The 19,294-nt window shown below is 40.0% G+C and overlaps 1 protein-coding gene across 1 annotated transcript in view; it reads right to left on the bottom strand.

Moving 5' to 3' along the window:
- Window positions 1-2,492: 2,492 nt before the first annotated feature.
- Window positions 2,493-19,294, bottom strand: part of LOC124619743 (guanine nucleotide-binding protein G(s) subunit alpha) — a 372,022-nt gene continuing 355,220 nt past the window's right edge. The window contains exons 10-11 of the mRNA XM_047146318.1: window positions 6,018-6,189; window positions 2,493-5,911 (exon numbers count right to left, since the gene is read on the bottom strand). Of these exons, the coding sequence (XP_047002274.1) occupies window positions 6,043-6,189 (147 nt within the window). The 3' untranslated portion in view covers window positions 2,493-5,911; window positions 6,018-6,042. The remainder of the gene's footprint in view (window positions 5,912-6,017; window positions 6,190-19,294) is intronic.

Below are 19,294 nucleotides of genomic sequence, written 5' to 3'. Positions count from 1 at the left end.
AATATTGTGCTGAGTTTAAAGTCCAGTAGCATAACTGTATACTGAAATAATAACTTTTTTTGTGCTTATAAAATGAGCTCCATCATGCGTCATTAAAAATCCTGTATCAGCATATTCAATACATTACATGTACACAAGGCCAGTATTTATACTGGTAACTTAAACATGTTACCTGCAGTAATATCTGAGACCAGTTGGATAAATGACATGACCCATTCATCACAAATCGAAGGAGGATGGCAGTGGGGTTTGATCCAAATTGAGGCATGTGTTTTCCAGAAAAATATTACGTTTGAAATAATGAGTCTAACACGAGGAAGCATCATACACCACTTCCACTGAAGTAGATTTTTATCTAAACTGAGAACCAATCCAGAAAAAAAGAAAATTTTGGCAGTAAAGGTGAACAAACTGCAATTTCCATCTAATAAAACATTCTCTAAGAATGTTTTCAATTATTTTCTAATACTATATGTAACACTAACAGAAGCAGTTGCCAATAGTCACTGCAATTCTACATGAAGTATGTACTATTTTTCCAACAGATCATGCAGGTGACTAAAATCTCATATATCATCATGTTAAACAATATGATGATGTGCTTTTATTAATGTTTCAGAAACAACATGATAGGACTTCCAAGGGCTGTGTTTCCGCAGAGATGAATCATGTACGTGAATAAATCTTGAAAATAATATTATGCAGAAGAGTTGTGGATATTTCCACCATTTACACAGCACCAAATATGATGAGATTCCAGTTTTATTAAACACTGTTATTATACTAAAATAGCCATAATGCAGCATGTAAAATAAATTAACCACAGGACAAAGCATAAACTCTGTTTGTGCTCAGGTAATCAATGCCCATAGGCATTCAATTTACTGTTCTGGACTGAACAAAAGCAATGACTCATGACATGTATAGAGCACTCTGTATTGCACAATGATTGAATGAGTATGAAAATAATTTTTGTGCAACAAGAGCATATGAATAAATACAATAGTAAGTAAACAGCTGTGGTGATAAACTACTTTGTGTTTTTATTGGAGGGATTGTTCTCATATGAAAGAGCAGAGTTTACAAACAAAATTAAACTTAAAAATTTCATTTCTGAAAGGCACTTTAAAAGATGAAGCATGAACCATTAATGGAAAAGGTACAGTGGGAATCTACTGATTATTTCAGAGTGCAAAAAGACTCAAATTGTGTTATTCATAGCTACAGGACTGTTCTCTCTTGAGCTGGTCAGTGGATCCATTGAAAGGGCAAGTAGCTCCAAGTTTCCTAGTGGTGCATTTTCTCTGGATATCCCTTTTACTATCTGGGAGGCGATGAACAAATTAGAATCTGGCTGGAGCAAATGGAGGAGCTAATTAGTGGATCTAGTTAACTGGTGAGTAAACTGTAGCTTTGGACTAGTGTGCTTCCTCCAGTTACCTACAGCACTATCATAAAAGGTGTTGAGGAAATGGATGAGGTGGTCATTTGCCAAAAGTCAGCTGTCGGAGATGGACACCGTGCATTCTAATACTTTACCTGTCATACAGAGAAGCAGGTACATTGAAGTTTAAATATATTTGAGAATTATTCTTGCAAAAGTGCTTTATCTGAAAATATTACATTTGTAATAAAAATAAATACTTTTTAGATATGTCAAAATGGAGACTGGATGTGTGTATTCATGATTTTTCTGAAATAGTGAAGCACGAAATGCAAGCTACAATATATACAAACATTACATGACATGTCAGTACCTTAAGCCAGAAGTGGAGGAAAGTCTAGCCTACAGCACAAAGATTATTTTACAATGAAGAGCTGGGAGAGAGAGACAGAGAGAGAGAGAGAGAGAGAGAGAGAGAGAGAGAGAGACAGAGAGAGACAGAGAGAGAGAGAGAGAGAGAGAGAGAGAGAGAGAGAAGGAGATGCCTATAAGCATGAAAAGGAAAGCAAATACATGAAATCATTTGAAGATAATTGAAGACTGGAAATAGGAAATGCTGCAGGTGCCAAAATTGGAAATTTTCATTTTTTCCTTTAGACCACTGAATGTACCATGGCTAATAATTTACGATAGATTGGAAGTACCAGAGAAGTCTCCTTGTATTTCAAAACACGTTCACTAGATGAGGCAGTGTGCAAGTTCCTTTTGTTCATGGCTTGAGGAATGCTGAAATTGCCAAGCATGTATAACTGCAGTAGAGACAGATTACAACCTGTTTCCCACTAATTTTCATACAAACATCAAGCAACAATAGAATCTACTTTGTTTCAGTCATTTTTGAGATGAATTTTTGTAGCTAGTGCTTTATCATTGAAATGAAAGGCGAGATTAAAAGCATAAAGAAGAATAGTGGGCTAGGAATTCAAGGATAGCCATTTGTAACAAAGGGACAGCTGTTGTTCAGAAAGAACCGTCACAGCATGATGTTTAAAGCATTAGTATTTAACTGTGTATTGTGCGGCATAATGAAATAAAACAAAATATTGGGTAATTTTGTCATGGAATATTTTTATTTTTAGTGTTGTTATATTTTATTGTTATTATCATCATCATCATCATTTATATGATCATTCTAGTTATAGCTATTTGTTCTAGGTTACATGTAACCATAGATATAAGTGCAAATCACTGCATACAAACACAAGGACATCTATACATGCAGTTTTGTCAATATGTGAAGAAAAGCAGGGTACATACATAATGGGCTGTAATAAAGTAATCCTGTTGACAGAAAAAGTCATGGTAAATATGATTAGCCATGTTAAAGAGGACAAGCTAGCACACATTATACTGTGTCCGATGGTCCAGGTGGACACTGTCAAGTACGCAATAACACATTTTTTGTACTGTCATCTGACAACTACAGACACTAGAAGACTATCTTATAAAAGGAGGGAGAACTTACGAAGTCGGTATAGGACATAGCGTACACACTACAAGTTCTCACACACATACGGTGAAGTTCAGCGAAGAACATACAAATTTGATTAAGCACAACCTGAGTCTTTCCCCAGAGAAGGAAGTCACTTTGGCAGATTAAAGTCAAGCAAGGACTAGTTTAGCCCATACTTTAGTGTAAGTCATACATATGCTTCTTTTACAGAAAAACATTTTAACTCTTCCATAATTGGTCTGACAGGCGTGAAAAATGCAATAAGCTGTATATGAAGATTGAAGGAACTGGAAATGACTGCAAAATATGAATCGAAGACACGTCTTGTAAAGGCTGGGAGAGCCCAGGAAATGATTGAAAATGACACTTTGGCTTATCAAATACCCTTAAGTGAAATCTGTACAGTTCGGTTGATCTCCAGGAGTTATGTTCACACCAAATCTCAAACAGGATACGAAGTTTTATTCAAGACAGCTCTAAAATTCCAACTTGAACGTAAATATTGTCTTAGGTACATGACTGATGTGTATCTGGCATGATAATATGACTGGCAGAGCAGGTAATGAAGAGGTGTCATGTTTGCTTAAAAGTTTTGAGTTCAGGATGTAGTGGCAAGAAGACACTACTCATGTGGTGTGATACCAGTGTAGGACACAACAAAAACAACATGATGGTAATGACTTTGATGTTACTTGCTTTGAAGCATATATGAAAGTGCTGAAATGAAATTTTTTTGGTTTCTGGTTGCAGCTACTCGGCTTCAGAGCGTTAATTTTTTGATATTTACTAGAATAATTAGAAACATTGCTTAGCGTTGTTAAAAGCTAAAAACCCTTCCAGGATGAAGGTGATTGATTAGATCTGGATTTCTTGGCTAACAAGTTGTTAAATAACAGCGAATGAAAGATAACCATCACTTCAGAAATATGTTTCAGCTCAGAAAAGAAAAGCAAACTTTTGATTAAAGCAGTTTGATGATGAAGACTGCAGGTTTGTTGTGTTGAAGATGTGGTTCAATCTACGTGACGTTCCCATCCTAGGAAATACTTCTGACCTTCCACTGACCAACAAGTTATGTGATGAAAAAACAAAGACCTATTAGTCAGGGTCTATATTCTTGAAATGAAGTACAGAGGCCAGAGGTTGAAAATCCCACTTGAGTTGTAAAGTTCTTTTATTATCACATGACTGGTTTCGGGCTCTTATAAGCCCATCTTCGGGACTCCCTGCTCTGTGCTCATAGGTAGCACATCGCGCCTAGTACACGTTCATCGTGGCACTCTGAGGCCACAGTACCAACTTACAACACCTGAAGATGGGCTTATAAGAGCCCAAAACCGGTTGTGTGATAGTAAAAGAACTTTACAACTGAAGCAGGATTTACGACCTTTGGTATAATGCTCAGTTGTGGATGTTCCTCCAACAGGATTGTTTGTTGAAATACAGAGGATTTTATTTCTCGTTGTATCAGTGATGCAAATACTTTTCTTCATTTCTGTTTGAAGTAAGAGTAGTGATGATGGATTCCCCAAAAGTGGAGCATGGCACTTACATCTTCACCTTCATTTTCATTTCTATAACTTGTTACATTTTTTCAATGTTTTTCTGTTGTGTGTTACAAATGACATCAAACTATCACGAATTTCATTCCTTCAAATAAAATCATTTGCAATGTGAATTTGTCATGACTTTTTCCTGGTTTCCTTGACCTTGCACTTCACACTTTCATCAGCATTTCCTATTTCCACTCTACAACTGTGCACAAACATATCAAAAGCTTCTGAAAGTAGCAAAGGTGTGTGTGTGTGTGTGTGTGTGTGTGTGTGTGTGTGTGATGCATTAGTGACTATTCATCAAAGTAAAAATAGATTATCAATATTATTGGAGTGTCAAATACTAACTAAATGGATAGATGCATCACCCTACATGCAACATATGAGGAAGCAACACTACTCCGAGAATGTGGTGGCCAGATATTTGGAATTCCCCCACTCCCTATTCAGATGGAGCTACTCTGAGTGTCTGACTGAAACTGCACAAATGTTCAGCCTCTACCTACAACAGTTTCCAGGAACACTAAAGTTGGAGTGAGGATTTAAAAGAGCAAAGTTTTACACTAATATAAGAAAACAACATTAGTTTTGAAAATAACTGATGTGCCACATTTACAGCTACAAATTTCGAGGGGGGGCATTTGTCAAATCTGACAATACACTACTTTAAAACACATTATGCCACTGGACCTTTTGTATATAAAAGAATAGTAATAAAATTTAAAAAAAAGAGACAAGAAATACCACAGCTACTTCACAATGTGTAAAAACATTTGAAACAATGAGAAAAAGTTTTACTTACATAGACACAAAATGACATGTAAACAATGACACAATTGTTAATCAAATACTGCATAGCTAGTCCTAAAACAGTTGGCCACACCAAAAACAGCTACTCTTCCAAAACGCCAACAAGTAACACAGTTTTCTATTTTCTTTTTTTCAGAAATTATAAGACAACTACAGTGAAAGTATTCTGAGTTCCATAGTTGCCAACCACCATTCAGTTTCTGCAGAATACATTACAATAAATATAAAAAACAGAGCCAAGATATCATTTTCACATTTCTAAAACTTTTTAAACAAAAATATTTACACAATAAAATTGGGGTGAACAACAACAAGCAAATAGTATCCTTTGGCGACGAAAACATTTTGTGCACGTATTTACTCAATTACATTATTTATATATGTATATTTATATATATTTTTAATATTGGCTTCACTTCATTAGTTGTTACATCCTGGCAATATACACATATATACTGTACTTATAAATGCTTTGGCTAGTTATAAGTTTAAACTTTAGTCCACATTTCAGTTTTACAGTGTTTCCCTTAAATTTTCTCGCTGGCAATCAGAGTGGGATCTCCCACGTGACCCTCCCACAAACCACTGCTCTTCACCCTACTGACTTTCAACAGTACAGTAACACCTGGACGTAGTCCAAAAACATATTACCTATAAACAAAAAAATGTGTGTACTTTTTAAAATAAAAATAATTTAATACCTTAAACTGTTTATCAACAGAAAATAAACTAAGACAGACCACAGAAAGAATATTACCTAAAGCTGAAGCCAGTGACAGGCATCACAAGAGCTCATATTGGCGAAGGTGCATCCGTTGAATTATATCACGACAGTCATTGAACACACGCCGGATGTTTTCAGTGTCTACAGCACATGTAAAATGTGGGTAACAATAGTGCTTGCCATCTCCACTTGCTGTACTGATACGCTGAAAATGGGAAAGGAGGTGCATTTTAAAGATGAAAATTTTAAAAGTCCCCCTAATTTTTGTTTAGTCATTAAACTTTTCAATACTAATAAAAATGCAACAAATGGAGTGTAAATATTGTTCCAAGGACTGTCAAACAAAGGCTATGATTTACATTATAATTAGTCATGCAAGCAGACACCTGAAATGAAACATGTCACTAAAACAGAGGATGTCACTCTTCTGGCAGTTTAACATAAATCAGTGATCATTTTACCTTCTTCCTCCTACCAACTGTTTCCCAAAAACTGTGGAAACAGTAAGTATTCTACAACTTTTTGAGACACAGCATGCCATCTTTGTTAAAATTACTTTATTTATGAAGTATGCAACTGCAATTTCAGTCTTTAGCAATTTTCAATTGGAAAACTGTGAAAACAGATTGTACACACAGATTTTAGCACTTCACTAACTCAGTGCCTCGCAAAATGGTTGTTATATTATAAAAAGAAACATTACCTACATTCAGTTACAAAGCAACTAAGTATCATTCTAATCAAATATGGACACATTCTTTCCGTTGCATACACAGTCACTGGAGATGGACCATGCGGTGATACCATGCAACAAAATGCAGTACTTTTTTTTTTAATTTTGAAAAATATTAAAGAAGGGAATGTTAGTAACAATTATAATATAAATGACATTTTACATGGCACTATGTAAAGTGCTACAGTTCTATGGTCAACTCATTGTTTTGGTAGTGTTGTCCTTGACAACACCTAAAGGGTGAAATTTCTATTGTGAACAGTTAAAATTACTTTATTTCCACAGTCAAAGATGCCAATGATGTCTTTTAAAAGTTTTATATGACTGAACTCCATCCACAAAAAGATAACCAGTGTACATTAAGATTTTCTCATGCAATTCTTAATAATAACAGTGAATATAGCAGATGTCAATTGCCGATGTATATTTCTTCACACATCATGAACCAACCAAAATTCTTGGAAGACTGTTTTATTTTAACAGCAAGTTACTCCAGGGTTATTCCAATTTTTGGTCAAATATTTGAAAAGAGCAAAAACAAGACTCACCAGAAATTACGCAACAGATTTTTCTCCGAATTTTTATAGCCAAGTGACGACACCAAAACCGACAACTGGGAAATTGATCAGCTTGAGGTTTTTCTTTAAAAAACACGAAAATAATCAGGGTAATTAGGAAACATGTAATTAGTGATTTGATGAATTTTTGTCCAAGGTTTCTTAGCCAAATGGGGAGCAGGAAAACAACAGATGGTGTATGTTTTGGATAAAAATACTCAAATGCTTGACGATACTGGGTAGGGGGGCAGTGTAGTAACATACTCTTAGTTCCTGTTCTCTGAACAACATCTGAAAATAAAAAAAGAACAAACAGGCAGTTCAAAAGTTTGAAGGAATTACTTGCCTGAAAGTAAGAAATAAAACAGATTAGACACACATTCAATTGTGTGTCAAACTTTTTCTCTAACCTATTTCATTCCTTACTTGAAAAAATTATTGGGAAGTTAAACAATAGTTTCAGAGCAGTATGCTCAATTTTATGATAGTAATACAATATTAAAAGGTGAAGGTAACATGTCATGATCTAAGGTTACAAAATTTACAAAGTAAAACCATCCTCAACCTGGGGTAGCTGCCTCCATGGCCAAGGACACTGACACATGGTTGTGCTGTGGAACTTTACCACGGAGTATGCCGGTTTGAATCCTGATGGTGAAAAAAGTTTTCACTACCAATATCTGGCCGATGGACGAAAGATGATAGCATAAAGTTCCTGATCACAAGACTTTGTGCCAATGTCCTGGTTTAGGTACCAAACCTCACACTGCAGTGCCTAATGAAGTAAGGGCATGGGACACTATTTATGGTGATCCAACTGTCAGATGTGGATTTAAGTTTTGTGGCCCCCTTGGCGCTATTCCTGAGGAGTAGGTTATGTGCCGGCACCAGGTTTCACTCTCTTCCTTCTATCATCACCATCACAGAACACAACCACGCTTCATACACACACACACACACACACACACACACACACACACACACACACACTTTCTCTTCCTGTAATATTACAAATATTATAATGGAGCATGCTGCAAACAAATAAACAAAAAATAAAATAAAAACTTCTGTAGGTAAACCACCGTAGTGCTTCATCTCATTTTGAGACCATTACTGCAGTAACACCAACGATCTTTAGGAAATCGAAGTACAAAATTAAGATAAAAATGTAAATTCAGGGAACATTATGTATAAACATACTGTTGCAGAAGAAGCTGAGTAGCACAGTCACCGTGGTGTAATGGTTATGACACTAGACTGTTGCATGGAAGGTTGTGAATTCAAAATTCACCTGATCTGTAAAATTTTAACTTCTATATTCGGTTCGAGTACATTCTAGAAGTATTCACAAATGCCAAGAATCACTGTACTGGAATGTTCTCTAGCTTTATATATACTGTATGTGTTCTGGCCGGAGACAGTTCGCTCCGCACCCTTGTATGTGCAAGTGCTGAATAAACCTTCGTTAAGTGAAGTTAGTGTTCATCATTCATCTAATTACACCTTCTTCTACATGACATTATTCTGGTGGAGATGCTGTGTATTGGACCTTGTAATACCGCACATTATCGACGACACAGTGGCTCCCATCAGTCCATGACAAAGCCGCCGTTTACGTGGCGAGAAACCCAAGTTCAAGCCATATTCAAACAAGTGGCTGGAGATATATGAGCGTATAGCCAAATTTAACAAATGAGGTGAAGCGTGTGTTCGGCTAATGTATGTTTCTACTTGGAGGGCACTGCTAAGCAATGGCATGAGAACAACGAGGAGAAGTTCACAAGCTGTGAAGTTTCCCAGGTGGAACTGTGCAAGTATTTCGGTGTCACAGAACAACAGAAGTGCAAGGCTTAACATAAATTAAGAAACTTCCTGGCAGATTCTTAAGATAAATTAAAGCGCAGGGCACAGCTTCCAGGAGAAACTACAGCACTCAACATTCAATATGTCTTGGAGCTGTGTAAAACAGTGGATCCTAGAATAAAGGAGGAAAATAAAGTTGCACATCTCATGAAGGGTGTTGCTGAGGACATGTATCAAGCCCTATTCCTGAAAGAGGTTTCGACAGCAGACAACTTCATAAAAATGGTACCAGTATATCGAGACAATGCATCAAAAAATAATTACACGCAAGAAGTTTGAACAGCTTCCAAACACCGTATCGATGTCTCTGATGGGGGAAGCAACTGATTTCACAAGTGTTCTTCATCAGATAATGAGAGAGGAAGTTCAGAAGGCACTTTGATTGCACAGCGAGCAAAAAACCGAGACGCTTCAAGAGGTCACAAGGGAGGAACTGGAACAGACACTAAACCCAATCTCTTGTCCTTCATTTCCCTTTAAAATGGTGAAAAAGTCAAGACCCAGGTGAAGTTATGTTCCTACAATCATGCATTGGAAACCTGTTTGAGCACCAAGGAAGACTGATGTCTGGAGAACCCAGGATAACCAACCAGTATGTTTCCACTGTGGACGACCAGGACATGTGGTGCGCTATTGTCGAGAAAGGCGGTGGATATTTGATGACACCCGCGCCAGAAGACAGCAGACCGATCTTAGTCTACGCCAACTCCGGGACAACGAAGATGAACAAGAAGATCTGTGTGCAGGACAACGTAGGTCACCATCGCCGCAAGCTAACTGCTGGAGAGGATGCTTCCCAACACATCGATCAATGTCTCCATCGCCATTTAAAAACTCCAGCCGATCACCTATCCGCCGCAACCTGGAAAACTAAAGGGTGCGATCTTCCTTGGAGGTGAGGCCACCAAAGAGAAAAATCCTCCGCCGTCAATCACTACAAAAATGACAGGAAACTACGTCGATATCCTCATGGATGGCTGACCAGCCCAAGCTCTTGTGGACCTGGAGCACCATATTCAGTCATTTCGGAGAAGTACCATCACCAGTTGCAAAAAACCACATTCGGCGACAACAAATTATTTCTGCTGAAGGTGGCTAAAGGGAAATATGTAAAACCTACAGGAAGATGTACCATTCCTGTGGGTATAAGTGGCCATACACAGCCCTTAGAATTCATCGTCTTACAAGAGTGTAGTCATGTCATTCTCGGATGGGACTTTTTGAAAGCTTCTCTGGCAATTATAGATTGTGGTTGCTCAAAAAGATTATGCTAGATGAGATGAGATACTGTGGACAGGGAGATGCACATCTGAGTGCGTGGAGACGATGTGTGCTGGATAAAGTGATCGTTCCTGCAGTCAGCACTAGAAAGGTAACTTTCATGTCTCATGCCATGCATCAAGTAGTGGAATGTAAGAGAAGCATACTACTGAAGAATAACTTTGTCTCCCCAGCCTCTGTCATCTCATTTAAGAACGGATTTGGGGAACTGGGGAGAGTTAACTGATTTGGGGAACTGGGGAGAGTTAACTGTCACCGAGAACTGCAGATCCTTCCAATATGCATGTGCGTAGCAAACGCTGAGCCGTTAATTGCTGAACAGCTGCGCGTCACAGAAACCTCCCATGCCGAGTCTGTGGGCAAAATTGGTGCTACCACTACGAGACAAGATCTTCTAGCTCGACTATCACCAGATCTAACTAGGAGCTACAGAAGAAGCTACTTGCTATTCTTCAAGAGTTCTGAATGCTTCAATCCACTGATGAAGAGCAAATTAGATAAACTGATGGTGAAGCATTGGATTAGCACTGGAGACCACCAACCAATAAGCCAGAGAGCGTACCATGCGTCAGCAACGGAACGTTGAATAATTCGCGACGAGGTAGAGAAAATGATGAAGAATTATATCATTCAGCCTTTGCAGAGCCCATGGTCGTCACTAGTGGTCCTCGTCAGGAAGACGGATAGCAGTTGGCACTTTTGTGTTGATTCAGGGAGCTTAATGAGATAACTAAGAAGGACATTTACCCCCTTCCATGAACTGACGATACACTACATTGTCTGAGGGGGGCCCAAGTTTTTCTCAACCATGGACATGTACTTGGGATACTGGCAAATCAAAGTAGATGAGACTGATCATGAGAAAACTGCATTCATCACCCCTGAGGGCCTGCACGAGTTTAAGGTAATGCCGTTTGGTTTGTGTAATGCACCAGCAACTTTTACACGGATGTCCACCTGAAGTGGACGATGTGTCTTTGTTATTTAGATGACATTATAGTGCTCTCGGAGACATTTGATGAACACGTAAAAAGACTGAGGGCCGTTCTTAAGTGTCTCCAACAAGGCAGACTGAAACTTAATCCAAGAAAGTCTCTCTTGGAAGCAAAAGAAATCAAAATACTTGGACACCTTGTGTCAAACAAAGGTGTGCGGCCAGACCCAGAAAAGGTGAGATCTATAATGGAATTTCCTATTCCTAAAAATGTTAGAGATGTGAGAAGCATCCTCAGATTATGTTCTTATTACTATTGTTTTATCAACGACTTTTGTATCAAAGCCAGGCCACTCCAAGAGTTAATAAAAGCTGATGCAAGATTTGATCTGGGGTGGTGCTCAACAAGATTCTTTCAATGTGCTGCGAAAAGCTCTGACGACTGACCCTGTACTTGGTCTGCATGATGAGAGACCTGCTACAGGACTACACACAGATAACAGTGGGTATGGGACAGTGCTGTTCTGGTGCAAATTTCAGATGGGAAAGAGAAGGTTATAGCCTATGCTTCTAGGACACTTACAGAATCTGAGAGGAACTACTCAACTACAGAAAGAGAATGTCTTGCTGTGATCTGGGCCATGTGCAAATTATGACAGTACCTCTATGGAAGGCCATACACAGTTGTTCCAGACCATCATTCACTTTGTTGGCTGACAGGTCTTAAGGATCAAACAGGACAACTTGCCAGGTGGGCACTACGTCTTCAAGAGTATGATATTACTATAGTGTATGAAAGTGGAAGAAAACACCAAGATGCCGACTGTCTCTCAAGAAACCCTGTGCAAGACCATCAAGACTTTGAAGAAGATGGTGACTGTCTCGTTGCGCTCCAGGATCTCTCTGCCGAGCAGAAGGACGACGCCAAGATATCTCAAATTATGTTGCCTTAAATCGGTCAGAGGAAGTGAAAGGACAATTTAAGGCAGTTAATGGATTAGTTTGCAAGAAAAAATTTGATCCTTTTGGAAAGAGAGTGTTTTCTGGCCAGGTTTATTTAGGAGTGTCCGTCACTATGTGTCGACTGTCAAGAGTGCCAGAGGAGAAAGGCAGTTCCTGAGAAACCACCTGGCTGACTCATGCCAATCACATCAGCCGAAACACCTTTCCAGCATGTTGCGATTGACCTCCTCGGACGATTTCCAATGTCTGCTAGTGGCAATAGATGGATTATTGTTTGCACTGATTATGTGACATGCTATGCCATTACAAAAAAATGGTTCAAATGGTTCCGAGCACTATGCGACTTAACTACTGAGGTCATCAGTCGCCTAGAACTTAGAACTAATTAAACCTAACTAACCTAAGGACATCACACACATCCATGCCTGAGGCAGGATTCGAACCTGCGACCGTAGCGGTCACGCGGTTCCAGACTGAAGCGTGTAAACCGCACGGCCACACCGGCCGGCTCCATTACAAAAGCCGTGAAAACAGCCAAAGTATACGGAGTAGCCAAATTCATCGTAGAAGACATTGTATTAAAACATGGTGCCCCAAGGTCGTTAATTACAGATTGAGGGAAAGTTTTTCAATCTAATCTTGTGACAGAGATACACCGTCGGTGCAACATTACTCAACACATGACAACTGCCTACCATCCGCAAACTAATGGGCTTACTGAACGCCTTAGTAAGACCTTGGCCGATATGCTATCAATGTTCATCAAAGTTTAGCAGAGCAACTGGGATGAGGCGCTACCTTTTGTGACGTTTGCCTACACCACCGCCAAACAAGACACACAGGATTTATGTCATTTTTCCTGGGGCACGGGCATAAGGCGTCTATGATGATTGACACTATGTTTCCATTACATCCTGTCCGATGTGGACGATTACCACATCAGCCACGTGCTGAGGAAGCTCGGCGGTTCCCTCAACTCTGCATACTGCAAGCTCAAGAAAACAATTGCCGAAGGTATGACGTGAGGCACCACCCTGTTGTATACCAGCCTGGTGACCTTGTCTGGATCTTCACCCCTGTTTGGAACGTTGGTCTCACTGAGAAGCTCCTCAGGCGCTACTTTGGACCTTACAAGGTTGTAAAACATTTGTCTGATGTTACTTATGAAGGTGAAGATTTCGACCCCGACACAAGACGGTGAAAGATCAGAGATATGGTCCACATCCTTCAAAAAAAGCGCTACAAGGATCCTGCAACCCAGGGTGTTTAGGAATCAGTGGGAGCCACCTCTCAAAGTTGTTATTTCCTTGGAAAATGGAAATGATCGTACAACATTGTGGGCCAGGAGTCCACCATTCAGGGAAGTTCGGCCGTCAAGGGCAAGTACTTATTGTATTCGAGGTCACACTGGGATACTTGTGGTCAGAGACGTGGATGAAATGATGATGAGGACAACATAACACCCAGTCCCTGAGCGGAGATAGTCTCCTGCCACAGCCGGGAATTGAGCGCGGGCCCCTTGGTATGGCATTTTGCCGCTCTGACCATTCAGCTAACAATGGTGGACTGTTATTTCCTTTACAGATGTAAAAGACTTGTAGCGGGGACCAAGTCAATTACGTGTAATTGAAACACTCGTGTCCACAAACCTGCTGTTTTTCCACTACACACAAAATACTACAATACTAATTCAAATCTCCCACATTTTCAGCGAAAATGGCTGGGTATTATGTACACCATTCACTGCTCAGCTAATGTCTCATGCCCACTACAGGTTTGTTTACATGCCATTCAGTTGAGTTTGTGATCTGCCTAGAGAAATTTGTATCTGTCGTTTCCTTGTGGTCTCTGTTCATACTGCACTACCGTACAGCAGTAATAATTCACTACAGTACAGAATGCAAGCTGTACATACACTTCATTATTAGTGTACTGCTGTTGACCATACTGATCTTCACATTTGCAGACTACATTGACATGATGTTGTCGTACAGCAAAGCTCGGATCAATGGGAGAGCTGCTCATCAGTTGTACATGAAGCATTTTCTATACCACCAGATGTACCAGTGGGCGACGGAAACAGGTACATTCATCACCGGCAGGGGAAACTGAGGTGTTGCATGGCAGTGGCTTACACCCGCAGCTTTCCATGCAGTGGGATAGGATGCAATTACAAGTACCAGAAAGACAACAGATAGACTGAATGTCAATTACCAGAACTGCCTGGTGTGTTTTGCTTGAGCAGCAGCAGCTACACCCGTACTATTTCCAGAAGGTAGCGGCAATGGAGCCACTAGATTCTGCATCACAAGCCCACTTTTACAGGTGGTTCCCACACACTTATGTGGACGAGCCAAATTCCACAGCATATCCCTTTCACAGATTATGCCAAGTTCACAAGTGAAGGTATTCTCACTTTCCACAACAGGCACACGTGAGCTGATGAAAACTCAAATGTGTGTGCCTCTGGTTTTCAGGAACTATATGGTTTCAACTTTTGGGCAGGGTCCCTCAAAGGACAAGTGACCGGGCCATACCTTCTTCCACCACATCTCACAGGTGCCTCATACCTATGATTCATTGGAAGCATGCTGCATCGGTTCTTGGAAGATGTTTCGCTGGATAGCATCAGAACACGGTTCCAACATTATGGTGCACGATCTCAATTTTCTCATGAGGTCCAACATCACTTGGACCAATGATTTGGGGTTCAATGGATAGGTCGTGCTGGCCCAATTGTTTGGCCTGCACATTCTCCTGACGTAAAGCTATTAGACTACTACCTGTGGGGTCACATGAAATCCTTGAGTTACAAGATCCCTGGGGCATCCGAGGAAGACCAGGTGGCACAGGTCATGACTGCATGACAGATGCTGGAGGACCAAGGACTGGTGTATGTGTGTACTGGAATGTACTGGAATGTGGTAAAAAGGTACCATGTGTGTGTTGACATGAGTGGTTGTCACGAGCCCTGCTTGTAAGTGGATCCAGATGAAAAGCAGCAGGAGTCAGAGAGAAATGTGTGTTGTATTCTGTGTGTAGCAGGAAAATTCTATATTAACTGATATGAGTTCCTATGTTATACTTGATCCTCTTGTTCCCACTACGAATGCTCAGGGTCTGTACAGGGTATTTAGTTACATTCTATATTGTTTAGCACTCACTAACTAAAAGAAATAAAATGTCCTGTGTCCCTACTGCTATTTATGTGGTGTCCTGTATTTGTGTCACTACATTAAGAAGTTCACTCAAGAAACATCTGTATTCTTTAATATCAAATACTTTTACAAGGGGCGTTCAATAAATATTGCAACACAGCTTTTTTCTCGGCCAATTTCAGTTGAAAAGATGCAGAATTTGCTGTGGGACACATTCCCGCTTCAGCCCCTCTTGTTTCATCAGATTCTGATAAGTGGCAGCCTATACATAGCCTCAAAATTGTATCTGTAACGGAAGTGCATTCCAAGCAGAGAGATGTCATCGAGTTTCTTTTGGCGGTAAGCCAGAACAATCACAGATATTCATAGGCATTTGCAGAAAATTTCATAGGCACTTGCAGAATCTATGGACATCTGGCAATGAAGAAAAGCATTGTCTGTCATTATGCGAGGCATCTGCCATCACTACAATACGGTTGCGCAAAAACCATGTAGGCATACAGCCCTCCCTCTAATCCTATTGTAGCCAAAAAAGTGGGGAATAATACGATGTATTGAAATTCTTAATGACACAAACCTGCTTTCAGATAAAATGTGTCGCATTACTTACTAAATGCTCCTCGTATATTGATGATCACTTATACAGCAATCACTCAGGTGTGAATGCCATGTAAGATGTATGTATTGATCTGGGGACCTAGAAACAACAGAAAGGCTTCATCCCCTATGTAGTCTCAGTGATACACAAACCCACAACAGGCTAGAGCAGTCCACTCACCCCCACCCCACTGCCGCCCCACACTGAACCCAGGGTTATTGTGGTTCAGGCCGCCCCACACTGAACCCAGGGTTATTGTGGTTCAGCCCCCCCCCCCCCCCCCCCCAGTTTTCCAGATGAGTATAACCCCAATGTTTGCATGGTAGAGTAATTATGGTGTACCTGTACGTGGAGACAGAGTTTGTGCAGCAATCGCCGACATAGTGTAACTGAGGCGGAGTAAGGGGAACCAGCCCACATTCACCAAGGCAGATGGCAAACTGCCTTAAAAATCATCCACAGGCTGGCTGGCACACCGGACCTCAACACTATTCCATCGGGTGGATTTGTGCCGGAGACCGGCACACCATCCCACTCGGGAAGCAGTGCACAGCTAGCCAGGCGGGTGGCATGTAAGATACTTTGCAGTAACTCACAAAGAACTTTTTCTGTTTTTATACTAGACTTAAGGCAATAAAAATACTCTTCCTTTTATTGTAAGGGTCAACAATATACAACATTGTTACATTGCTGAGTCGCGATTGGCAAAATAAAAAGATTCACACAATCATAGCTTTTGGCCATTAAGGCCTTAGTCAGCAGCAGAGAATATCTTTGGCTTCCCTCTGACAATCATGCCTCCATCCTGGCTACCCTCCCTGTTTTCCTTTCCCTGTTGCTTCATAACCTGGGTTGTGAGTAACTGAATCCACTTTCCCTTCTTCCCTTTCTTTCGCCCCTCTCCTCCCTGATGAAGGAACATATGTTCCGAACGCTAAGAACGTAAATTTTCGGTTCTGTTTTTTGTGTATCTATCGGCTGTACTGAGCTGAGGTAAATACTGAGCTGAGGTAAATACTGGCCAGCCCCTCTATCTCTTTGTTAGTATTTGTTTCACATCTTTATATGAGATTTTCCATTAATCATTATTGTACTGTGTCATGCATTATTTGTCACATTCTGATAATGAGTATTTACAACCTGTTGTCGCTCGCGGCATGGCTTGCTTTTGTGCGCGCTGCCGCCGCTTACAATGAAAAAAGAGAGGAATTGTCTCATTAACGAAACCGACAAGAGACTATCTGTTGTTACTTACACTGCTGCTTTCTTTGATAATCACCAACAAGAACCAAATAATAGAATGCATATGATAGATTTTCTGAACGAGAGTTTAGCGAAAATTTTTCTCCATTTGAAAATCTTTGCAGGCGCCTCTTTAGTACATTACATTCAGCACAGAAATTAGAGTCATCTTAGATTTAAAAATCTAGTCAGTTGCCGTGCTTCATTTCTGACTGTATCACTATTCAGCATAAGAATAATACGAATATAAACATGACATGATATGTATATTCTTCCGCGTTTGCTGTTGTCTCACTCTAGCTTCTTAGTTTATTAGGCAGACAGGATTTAAATGAGATAGCAGCAAGCACGAAAGAATATACGGCATAATGTTTACATTCTTCTACCCTTTCTTTTAATTTATTTACTGACGCAGAGGTTTTGGCGCCAGTATTTATCTTCGTGCCTGCAAAGCATACCTGTGTTGCGCTACATATATTTGACGACAGAAGTTAGTTGTGGCGACACCTACCAACATTTTTCAGAACTTCCGCGTACTTTGCACTCGATTCTAAGCCGCAGGTGGTTGTGGTCTTTAAAGAGGCTGTGGAAACCTGAATTTTTGTTATCAACTTCACAATATAATTAAATCTTGGAAAGTTCTGGCAGAATGTAAATAATTTAGGAATAAAGGTAAAAGCTCATGAAACTGTGAAATCATTGAGTTGCTGAAGGATTGGTTGCGTGGACAAAAGAAGCAGGAAGTGGGAGTGATGATTGGGGAAAGGTGGCTGATGGCTCTTGCTGTAGCCAAAAGCAGAGAAGACCAGCCAGTGGTTTAACATACTGCTGAGCACATGGATTTCAATGGCTGTTTCATAATCTATGGCGTCTGGATTCTTCCCTCCAGCAGCAACTTTTCTGAACTACATACTTGGTAATTATCCTTGAAAATTCCTTTGCTTTCATAATCCTCCTGACCTATTACACAGCTCTACAAAATAAAAATTTTTTTTCGTTGCCAGGGAAGTTTGAACGAAAATGGGATATTGTTATGATACTCATTCCGAGTATATTTGTACTTTTTCCAAATTGGCTCTGGTTTTTGAGATATAGGTTATTTGTGGAAATGAGAGTTTCATGTGGATAATATCGACTGCAGGGTCCATATATAGTGTAATGTATTTGCTACCTGTTTTTTAATTAGTGATATTGTACTATCTTTATTAAACAATTGTGCTCAGGGAGTGCATCTGTGTGGTTGAGGATTACATCATGCAAACATCACACTGTCAGCATGTGTTCAGTCCTGTTGTGCGGTGCGTGTGTTGAAGGTATTGAGGGTTGTGCAGATTTGAATTCAGCGGTACTCGACATTCATTTGTTGGCCGAGGTAATCCCCGCAACAGCCGATAGGTAGCGTTCAGTGTAAACAAGAAAAATGGCGATGGTCGAAAGTCACACACATGTGCAGTGCAGCTTCAAGGAGATAGAACCTTTTCATCGTGACGTAGCAAATAAGAGGTGAGTATTCATTTCACACAAAACAATTAATGATGTTTGTTGGATGTGATTGACATGCAAATACAAGAAAGTTCTGCATAATATGTAGTATTTGTGCAATTTTGTTTTAGGAAAACATGAGTTCTTCACGCCGTCTTTGCGTGAACCATCCAGATGAGTTCTGCTACATTTGTGGTGAATACGTTCTTCAAAAGAACAGGAAGAATATCACTCCTTTTGTGAAGGAAGCGTATCTGGCATATTTCGGAATTAAACTTGGAGATCAAGACAAGGCGTGGGCACCCCATAAAGTTTGTAAATGCTGTGTGGACTGCTTACAGCAGTGGACAAAACGAAAAAGGAAAAGCTTAAACTTCGGAGTGCCTTTGGTATGGCAAGAGCAGAAGAACCATACAGATGATTGCTATTTTTGCATTGTTAATGTGAAAGGTTTTAATAGGTTCAAAAAACGAAAGTGGGAATATCCCGATTTGGAGTC

The sequence above is a fragment of the Schistocerca americana genome, chromosome 6 (genome assembly GCF_021461395.2).
Source record: "Schistocerca americana isolate TAMUIC-IGC-003095 chromosome 6, iqSchAmer2.1, whole genome shotgun sequence".
NCBI lineage: Eukaryota > Metazoa > Arthropoda > Insecta > Orthoptera > Acrididae > Schistocerca > Schistocerca americana.
This window is presented reverse-complemented; position numbering and strand designations above follow the sequence as displayed.